Source organism: Bidens hawaiensis, unplaced genomic scaffold, assembly GCF_021521415.1.
Source record: "Bidens hawaiensis isolate Kalapana, Puna unplaced genomic scaffold, B.hawaiensis_p1.1 tig00023240_1, whole genome shotgun sequence".
In the NCBI taxonomy this organism is placed as follows: Eukaryota; Viridiplantae; Streptophyta; class Magnoliopsida; order Asterales; family Asteraceae; genus Bidens; species Bidens hawaiensis.
Window position 1 is genome coordinate 16,747 of NW_027493650.1, and position 10,696 is coordinate 27,442.

A 10,696-nucleotide genomic window follows, 5' to 3' on the forward strand; every position below is an offset into this window, starting at 1 on the left:
AATTCAGAATAGCTAATTCAAAATTCTATTCGAAAATGAAGTTCGAATTCAGTTAAAAAAAATATATTTCAATTTCAAAACCGCTATAAATTTGAGTTTTAACAACAAAAATACAAGTCTATAAAATTAATAAAGCATTTAAAGTTATCACATCATAAATATTCAAAATAGTATTGTCCAATTCCATTAATTATTAATCAAAATGTTAACTTTCTGTTTTTAATCTCTATAACTTAAAAGATTTATGTAGTTTAGCTTTTCATAAATGTGTATATGTATAATAAAAATAAAATATATACTTTGAATTCGAACTTCGAATCGAATTCAAAATCATAAATTTGTATTTGATTCGAAATTCGATTACTAAAATCAAGTTCGAAACGAATTGGATTTGAATGATTGAAAATCGAATTTGAACTTTCAAATTTGAATGTGAGTTGAATTGAATTTTGATTTATTCAAGTCCGACTTGAATACTGAACACTGAACACCCATACTGTGAAGGCCACAGGAGTACCCAACAAACGCAAGATATATTTTACATGTTTCTACAGTTAAAAAGAATATATTTTACAGACTCGCAGTCGCATAAAAAAAAGATCAAAAGTGTTGACACAATGACTATAAATAAGAAAAGCAAAAGAAGCAAGCCAATGTGTTAGAAGTTATGCACAAGTTTGATATAATTTAAAAATGTAACCACATTTATGTTAAAACAATAAACTAACAGATAACAGGGTGTCCTCAAAATGACCACAAAAAGAGATGGAGGGATAAACAAAACAAAAGCTGATGCAGTTCGAATTAACATACATCTTGCCTTTATGCCACCTCACAAAGAAGAGATACTACTACTCTTTCAGAAGATACAAACAAATCACAGAAAAAAAGTAAAAGTAAAAAAGTTAAAAGTTGATTAAAAGAAAGTAAGTTCCTATACTTCTTCATTGTACAAAACATGATGGCATGTTTTCCATCATTTAGTTATTCTCCTCCGCTTCAAAGCCGTCTTCGTTACATGAAGTAGCTTAAAGATTTCGTTTTTCTCGAACCTCCCTCTCCGTACAGTTCGTTCCATTGCACAAGCTCGTTCATGTTTACAGATTCCGAGGATACACTAGCACAAACCTGTAAAAAAACGAGCCCAAGTGTAATTTTTTAACGTTTGATCATTTTATTTAGAAATGATAAAATATGCGTGGAGTCGGGGTGTGTTGTTGTTACCTGTTCATGGGCAAATTTGAAGTCATCAAAGTTTAAAGGCCGAATATCGGAACTTTCACTTAAAGCTGGAGCGGGTTTGCCTTCTGCAATAGCTGCAGCACTCTCCTGCCACCAAACCACAAAAATATACATGTCACAACAAAATCATTCACTTTCTTCATCATAAAACGATTAATAATGCTTGAGATTTAATAATCTAATTTTGTATATAAAATGGAATAGAAGGTTTTATGCATTAGTTTGTCCAAAAATAACGCTGTCTTTAATACTTATCAAGTTTCCCATACTACCCTTACACCATCACAAAACTGCATCAATTGCACATACTTGAAACCGTGAGCATATAGAAAGGGCAAAATTCACATGTAAGCTATATATGCTGTAATATATATATATATCATTCCTAAGACTTAACTTTCTTGTGATTACTACTTTGGGACTGGAACATTAAGTGAACTGTTTGGTAGAAAGTTCGCTTATTAAATAAACGAACGAACACGAACGTGTTTATTTAGTTAAAAGGGCGAACATGAACACATGTCTCGTTCGTTAATATATGTTCGCTCATTTACATTCATTATGCTAATTCTTCTATGTTCGTTAACATATTCATTTGAATTTTTAGGCCATTACAAATTAGTCCAGTTTTAATAACCTTTTAGGCTCAACACATTGATGTTCATATTTACTTTTTAACTGTTTTAGCTCAATTATGTCCTTTCATTTACCATTGGTATATACGACTAACGAACGAACATAACAAACATGTTTTTCTTAACAAACGAACAGAAACAAAGATAAACATTGTTCGTTTAATTGTGCATGTTTGATAGTTTGTTCGGTTAAAGTTAAACGAACGAACATGAACCGTATTTGTTCAGTTCATTTGCAAGCCTAACTGGAATGATCTTTAAGCCTTTAACCAGTTGAACCATTAGACATAAACCATAACCCGAATCAACACAAACTTGCCATTTCTATATATAATGTGTATACCTTTTTTTCCTTTTCTATAATCTCTCTAATTGGGCGATGAGCTGCTGTTACGCATAGATTCTGCATTTAAATACATAAGAAAACATAAGATTGCTTCCAGCATTTTTCATCATTCAAAAATATAAAAACGAAAAGTATAAAACCAAACCTTAAGATCGCTTCCGGAATATCCCTCAGTCATATTCGCTACTGCATCCAAATCAATATCTGGAGACAAATCCTCTTTTGCTAGTATAACCTTTAAGATCTTTGCTCTATTGGGAGCATCCGGTAAATTTACCATCAATCTGCAAACAAAATGCAATAAAAAGAATCATTAGGATAAAAAAACATTTAACCGAGTAAATGTTCTTTTTCTAAGTTTGGAGCATATTTTACCTACGTGGAAGCCTTCTAATAACCGCCTCGTCAAGATCAAAAGGTCGGTTCGTTGCTGCAAGTACAAGAACTCGTTCTGTATCCTTTGTACGCAAACCGTCCCAATTCACCATAAACTCGTTTTTCATCTTACGCATGGCTTCATGTTCCCCCGGATTCTCTCTCCGCCCCAACATGCTATCAACCTTGGAACATAAATTGAAGTATGATTTCTCAATTAAATCATTAAAACACAACAATAATGATGATAATAATAATAATAATAATAATAAAAATGAAACATTTCATAACCATACTTCGTCCACAAAAACAACACTTGGAGATATTTTGCTAGCCAGTGTAAACACAGCCTTGACATACTTCTCGCCCTCACCAAACCACTGAGAACGAACAATGAAAAAAACGGGTTCAGTATTTCACGGTTCATAATGGTCAAAATTGCCACCTCAGCAGTTATTATCTGCAGACAGCTGTTAAAACTGACCTTTGATGTAATGCTTGACATGGATATATTAATGAAATTAGCACCAGCTTCAGTAGCCACAGCCTTAGCCAACATAGTCTTCCCAGTTCCAGGTGGCCCAAACAGAAGAATACCCTTGCAAGGCTGTTATGGTAGGCACGCTAGATAAAAGTATACACGAGAACAAAAATGTAATTTGACAATGGGAATATAAGAAAAAAAAAGTTAAACCTTGGTTAATTGGCCTTTGCAGAAAAGCTCAGGTCTTTGTAGAGGAAGCATAACCAGCTCTTTTAATGTATCTTTGACTTTTTCTAGCGCTCCAATATCATCAAATGTTACTCCAATGTCACTAGGAGGTATGACATCCGCTAGAAGTCTTTTCTCAAATTCATTTTCAGTTACAACATCCTGTAGCAATACATATGTTATAATCACAGCAAATGTCATAATGACTCTATGAGTCCTTGTAAAGCATTTTGTATGCAACACGCGTTTCAATAATCAATAATCAATCATCAAAAAACACAAATCACTAAAATCACCTTGAGAGACTTCTTCAAGCTCTTGGATTCGTTAAGGACTGATTGGAGAATTTCAACACCATATTGTATGCTGCCAAGTGGCGATGTTAGCATATCAATAAATTAATTAATTAATACAGTTGAGTTTCAATTATTTCAAATACCTCTCGGTTGATAGAACAAGTCTAGCATCTGGATTGGCTTCAGTGTGTTGCATTAAATGATGGCTTAAAGCCCATCCCACGACTTTCTCAGAACCTTCAATTAAGTATTTGATTTAAATATTAGTTCTGCTACAATCAACTATTTGAAAGATTCAGAAAAATATTTTACATGTATGTAAACTGAGGATACCTTCGTTTGTAAGCAACTGATCCTTGATGCACAATGTCTCCAGCCCGTCACAATCTAATCCAGTACGGTTTAGGACCTGCATAGTAATTTTATATCATTATGTGCCCATAAAATTCACTATTCTGTTAATCAATTGCCTTTAGGTAGGTCCCACAAAACTGAAAAAGTTAACATTAGTAACTGATTAAAAAAGAAAAGTTGCTTACGTTACGTAGATTATTAAGATTGCCCTTCATTTTTAAAGTTTCAGCATCCTGATCCAATTGATGCTTCCAACTAGCAAGGAGATTCTCATCCTGCATAAGTTCAAAATTTTAACAAAAATTAAAAAAATTGAAAAGGTAACGTGACAAAAAAAACTAAGAATTAGGGCTCAAACCTGAGGTATGTGAATGGCCACTTTATTTGGAAAAAGTTTTGTTAAAAGCTTAGTTGATTTGGGAACCTCTTTCCCTCTTTCATGCAATCTTCCAATATCCTGAAATTTGTACAATTCTCTTTCAACAATTTCAAACAGAAAAAAAAAAATTAAAAAAGCGTTGTAAATGTGATATGGTTCACTTTTAATGCAGCTTTCCTAGTTAATCCTATGCAGATGCGCACCAATAGTGTTACTTCAATACGACATATTAACTAAGTGTTATTAATTATCTTACCAGAAATACTCTCCAAACATTTGAAAAAAACAATAGTTTCCATGAAGTATGATTAAAATAACATAGCATTAATGAAATTACTAGTTTTCCATTATGATACAACTAAGTGCTAGTAATATTTCCAATTTGTTCTATTATAAAGCATTAGCCATTTGAATCAAACATGAATTAAAATGAGAAAATCATTACCGGAAGATTAAAGTCGAGCAAAGCGGTTTGGTTGCTGCCAAATTTTGTGAAAAGTAAACCACCAGGATGTGACTGCAATGAAAGCAAATCAAATGCAAAAATTAAAAAGTTATACATCAATATTCAATACGCCTACAAATTAACTCAGGAAACCTAAAATAACAACTTTTAAGGCATAACATGACTTGATATTGAGGAATATTACCTTTTCTTTGCGGTTGTCGGTGAGAGTTTGTGAACCAATGACGACAACATTATCCGGGAGCTTTTCAAGCCACTCTCTAAACGTTGAGTAAGAATCTGAGCTCCCAACTATGGATTTCTCTGCATCTTTCATGAATAATATGAAAGGACTCTTCCTACTCTCACCGGATACAACCTGCCAGACAATAAAATAGTATTATTTTTTGAAGCAATAACGAATTAAACTGACTTAAAAAGAAAAACCTACCTCAAACAAGGTGCTTATCAGTGACTTATCAAGATCTTGTGCACCCGTATAATCCAAACGAATTTCATTGGCTGGTAGAAATTAAGAGCATTAAAACACCATATCAGATGAAGTAAGAGATGTAACGGAAAACAAGAAATTAGAAAACTACTAAATTACCAGCACAGAAGTATCCGTAACCACCATCACAGAGTCCACCTAAGTCAACCCCATCAGAGATTGGTTTGTCAAACTTTACACCAATTTTTGAAAGAGAATTGTCTTCAAAAGGTAATAATACCCTCCCACGAGCCCCAGAAGTTGGACCTCTAAGCTCAACAAAACATAGCAAAAATAAATGAGAAAGGCAGTCAAGTAAAAGACATGTGTTGGGAAACGCCGCAACGAGTTGAAATATGTAACTCTTTTACCGGTTGTAACAAAAGAGTATGTGTTATGATGAGTACAAAAGCTATATTATTACAATTATAGTCTAAATCTTTAAAAATCTTTAAATGTAATGCCTTATGAGTATGTATGCAATAAGAATACAAAATAAGTTACTATACTTGCACACAGACAAACAAAAGACTTGCAGCAAACGAAAACCGGAATGTACCTTGAACTTGATGAAGGGTAAATACCACCACCTATAAACTTTACTCTATCACCTACACGGTTGTACATTTTGCTATTAAGAGAAATAATTGAAACAAATAAAGATCAAGTGAACTTTTTTTGTTAATAGTAGCATACCTAATTTAAATGTGGGGCTTTTAGATGGTCCTACAGCAGGGGAAACATAGTCAACCTCCATTTTCTGTTGCGAGTCAACAGGAGATGAAGGATTATTTTCATTTCCCGTAGCATCTGATTCACTAGGGTTACTTGCAATGCCTGTTAACATAGTGGGCCCGGAACTTTGCTTAAAAGCATGGCTTGTGCTTCCTTCTTTCAATACCTCAGCTTTCGATGATGAACCCTGAAAACAATTTAATTAAATTAATCTTTTTTTCAAATTTAATAACAAAACCATTAACTGTAGAGATGCAGATTGATTACAAGATTAAATCTTACACCGAGAAACATATGGCTATCGAATATAAGCAATTTGGCCCCATAATAATGAGCAAGTGCCTTTGCTAGCATCTCCTGATAAATTTCCGAATCTGAAAAGGGTTTACCATAAATAAAGATTCAAACTTTAACTCGACTAAACGACAAAGATGTAAATTTGAAATACATACTTGCTGGACCGGAAAGCAAGATTCTAGGATTCACTGTAGGGAGGTCAGAAGCATATTTAACTTGATCTTTATGATTTAAGTGTATATAAGAAGCTGCAATAAGCACATTTCTTGTGTTCTCACTGCATAAAGATGGCAGATTGTCAAAAACACTTGACTACAGGAGTTTCTTTTTTATAGTTTTAAAAAGAGACAAGTCAAGAAAACCTCAAATAATATGGGAATTCGTCAAAAGAAACTCCAACTTCATGCCCATTAATAATTCGAGCAAGAATCTCTTCCTTTAACATTGCAGATCTTCCTGGTGATGATGCAGGCGGTGAATCCCTATCCCAATCCCTTGTTTCCATTGGCTGTAGTAAAATATATTTCTTTCATAAACCGAATCATAAATGTTAAGAAAACCTTGAATAAGTAACTGAAAATTATACTTACATTTCCTGTTCCGATAATACTAGGGTCTAGATGGCTGCCAAGAGGTGTGGTTTTGCCTATAGCTTCGATTTCAGATGCACTATCAGTACCAGTATGTGTAGCTGAGTTTACTTCTAAACCATCAATTTCATCTTCAAGATTAGGTGTGTCCGGATTAACTTTAGATACAGATTGAACAGAAGACTTTAAACAGGATAAATCTGATCTCAGATTTGATAAAGAAGCCAAAATAAATGCACCTGCAATTGCTGACCTGTCCCCTGTACGTCTATCAATATGCAGCGATTTTTTGTGTGTTTTTAACAAGACATTGTTTGGCAGCTGCTGGAAAATCTATGGAAAAATATTAAGAAAAGTACTGAAAAAAAGAATAACAAATAACACATTCAACAAAAGACTTTTGCTAATAGAAGGATACATAAGCATGACACCCGGGAGAGCCAAAAACCACTTCATCTCCTGAATTCAAAACACAAGTTGTACCCTTTTTAATAACTTTCCCATTAACATGAACAGATCCCTTGCTTCCTTTGCTTTCAAGCACAGCTGACGAACTGCCTCCACACTGATCATGTCAACAAATAGTAAGTATTCATACTGCAAGTATAAGATATGGAGTTCATCATCATCATCATCATCATCATCATCATCGTACTCAGTATATCCCACCAATAGCAAAGCTATGGTAGGGTCTGAGGAGGGTAAGATGTAGGCAGCCTTACCTCTACCCCATAGGGATAGAGAGGCTGCTTCCGGTGAGACCCCCGGCTCGATAGTAGTTTTGCATCAAGCCTTGGACATAAGGCACATAGCACTCAATCATCGGGACACCGGCTGATCGGTGCATGTACCCTTATCTTTCAGCTATCAACGCCACTACATGATGCCTGATTAACCGTCCGTCACTTTTAACGTTATTTTCACGAGATTAGTAAAATAACGTCAAAATTAGTGCAATTTCACTTTTGCCCACCCGAGGGTTCACACATATATACATCATATGTGCGCACCGCAAGCAGGGCTAAGTATAAGATATGGAGTTCATCTCCAAAAATCCTAAATTTCATGTGAACCGTTTGTGATTTATATAATGTGAATCCCTAACATTGGTAGCATGATATATTAGTCAATACCTCATTGAGCTTGATAGTGCAAAGAATCGCACTTATATCCTTAATTAAAAGACTTGCATTCTTGTTTGATCCAACTGAAAAGCTTGTTGTATAAACAGAAATGGTTTTGATCTGCAAGAAACAATGTATGTAAGCTCTATAACCACTCATTACATGCAATCTAGCTATTTGATAAAAGATGCAAAAAAATTTTTGCATTTTCAACGGTAAGTTCTAACCAGTGAAGTCTGAGAAAGAAGCCTGCACCAAGGTGTGGCGGTTTCACATCTTTGATATGGTAACTTCCATGAAGAAAGTGCAAGTGGTTTATCTGCTATAACTGGCACTGACTCTTCAAACAAATCAATACAAATACTTAGATAAACAATTGATAAAACAAGCAGATACATTCAAATAAACAATCAAGCATACATAAATGCACCGCCAAAATGTGTCTTATCCTGACCTACATTCATTCTAAACCCTAGTTATCCTGCAACTAAATTCATGTACAACTGATCACAGATTCACGTCCATCTTACATTTTTAACAGCTAGAAAACACAAGATATCAGAATCTGTCATTCAACAATGCAAAACGAGAAACATTTACAGTAGCATATATGCAATAGTATTACAACACATCAATTTACCTTTCATAATAAATAAATTACGGAATTACCTAAATGTACAACCTAAAAAGTAAAAAGCCTTATTTACAACATACAAAACTATATGTACAGTATAGAAGCATAATTTTTTTAAAAAGTAAACCACTTGATAAAAGGATAAAAGGTACATGAGTTCAGGGTTAAATTTAAGGCAAATTGGAAATAAATAATCCCAACTTTAAAAGTCAATACTAGCGGTCCCAATTTTTAAGTATTTTTGTCTCAATGGACCTCTGTTAAAAAACACTCAACACCGTTAAGTTTTTTCCGAGTTTCAAACTGATGTTTTAGGGCTTTTCATCGGAAGAACGATACAATTCGACTGATGTAATACTTATCCTGAAATGGTGATTCATATGACTTGATTTTTGTTAATTGGAAATACAAACACCCGAATTGAAACCTTGTTTCGTAGTTTGGATCAATGTTTCGAGATAAGTTTTACATAAGTCGACTTATCGTTCTTTCGATCAAAAGCACTATAACATCAGTTTGAAACTCGGAAAAAACTTAACGGTGCTATGTGTCTTTTAGCGGATGTCCATAGAGACAAAAATACTTAAACGTTGGGACCGCTGGTAGTGATTTTAAAGTTGGGATTGTTATCGGCCAATACACAAAAGTTTGGATTATTTATTTCCAATTTGCCTAAATTTAATAAAAAATTAAACAATAAGAATGTCATGTGTACTTTAATGAAAAACAAAATAAATACCATTTAAAGTTATAGATAATAACTACATAAGATAAGCTAAACCTAGCCGCAATTGTCTTATTCGTTTCATCTCCATCGTCATTTTGGTTTACATTTTTAACCTAAAAAACTCATCCAGCCGCCATCTTACTTCTTCTCCATCTCAACTTCATATCTAACTCGTCTCCTCCCCACCTCCATCATCGTGATTGCATCATCATTTTAAGTCTCAAACCTGAAAAAATCGCCTTATTCAAGAAGCCCCAAGCGAACACCTCTCGCATCGCCGGAAAGCGTCCTAGGCGAGCAATTTCTATACATCACTCGCCTTATGTGTTTCACCCGAGGTCACCACTTTTTTAAACAAAGCTTATACACTATCAAAATCTAACTCGTCTCCTCCCCACCTCCGTCATCATGATTACATCATCATTTCAAATCTCAAACCTAAGAAAATCGCCTTACACAAAAAGCCCCAAGCAAACACCTCTCGCGTCACCAAAAGAGCGTCCTACGCGATTATTATACAACAATCTCCTTATGTGGTTCACCCAAGGCCACCGCTTATTTAAGCCAAACTTATACACTATCAAAACGTATGCTATACTATTATCAAGACCTAAACTCATTCTAAACCCTAAATTATCCAGCAACAGCTAATCACATATTCACATCTATCTTACATACTTAAAAGCTACAAACACATTACATCTAATTCACACAAACAGTCCCACGCAAACACCTCTCGCATCGCCGGAAAAACGTCCTAGGCACGCGATTTCTATACAGCACTCGCCTTAAGTGGTTTGCCTTATACACTATCAAAATGTATGCTATCAATCAGCTATCCAGACCTGAATTCATTCTAAACCCTAACTAACTTACATGCTTAACAGCTACAATCACATTACATCAAATTCAGTAATTCAAAACTGACCTTGAGCGACCGGAGTAACAACCGAAGCAGCCGGAGCCACCGCCTCGCTCACTGCAGCAACATTCTCCTTGGAATTCGAATTCTCCACAACGAGCGGTTGTGGAGGATCCTCCGGTGCCGTTGATTTCTCCGATACACCTCCATTATTATTATTATTATTATCATCAGCCTACCAATTCAACAACAATAACAATAATAACAGAATCAAAACCAATACAATAAGAAAAATAGAAAAATAATAATACGAAACGACGTCGTAACGGCGTGAAACGATAATAATAATAATAATAATAATAATAATAAGAAGAAGAAGAAGAAGAAGAAGAAGAAGAAGAAATTGTGACCTTTTGGCGTTTGGGAGATGGAGGTTTGTTGTTGTGTTCAGGT

At 34.5% G+C, this 10,696-nt stretch overlaps 1 protein-coding gene across 1 annotated transcript; it reads right to left on the reverse strand.

The window, feature by feature from the left end:
* Positions 1-727: 727 nt before the first annotated feature.
* Positions 728-10,456, reverse strand: LOC143567227 (uncharacterized). Its single transcript, XM_077053694.1, has 27 exons — positions 10,310-10,456; positions 8,248-8,360; positions 8,030-8,140; positions 7,315-7,461; positions 6,897-7,229; positions 6,669-6,814; positions 6,462-6,583; positions 6,292-6,383; positions 5,971-6,196; positions 5,834-5,885; positions 5,395-5,543; positions 5,236-5,306; positions 4,990-5,163; positions 4,785-4,856; positions 4,319-4,417; positions 4,146-4,235; positions 3,940-4,015; positions 3,750-3,843; positions 3,607-3,676; positions 3,293-3,472; positions 3,083-3,205; positions 2,895-2,978; positions 2,599-2,783; positions 2,369-2,507; positions 2,221-2,280; positions 1,225-1,329; positions 728-1,128 (listed from the first exon to the last, which is right to left on the reverse strand). Exons 6-27 carry the CDS (start codon positions 6,809-6,811, stop codon positions 1,015-1,017), a joined length of 2,520 nt encoding a protein of 839 aa, XP_076909809.1. The 5' UTR covers positions 6,812-6,814; positions 6,897-7,229; positions 7,315-7,461; positions 8,030-8,140; positions 8,248-8,360; positions 10,310-10,456; the 3' UTR covers positions 728-1,014.
* Positions 10,457-10,696: the final 240 nt, after the last annotated feature.

What these genes read in the sequence shown, in the direction of transcription:
- LOC143567227 (XM_077053694.1), bottom strand. Translation starts at nt 6,811, where the DNA reads ATGGAAACAAGGGATTGGGATAGGGATTCACCGCCTGCATCATCACCA. An exon ending in AAGCCCCACATTTAAATTAG is followed by an intron (nt 5,886 to 5,970) that starts GTATGCTACTAT and finishes ACAACCGTGTAG; the next exon opens with GTGATAGAGTAAAGTTTATA. An exon ending in ATTAGAAGGCTTCCACGTAG is followed by an intron (nt 2,508 to 2,598) that starts GTAAAATATGCT and finishes TTTTGTTTGCAG; the next exon opens with ATTGATGGTAAATTTACCGG.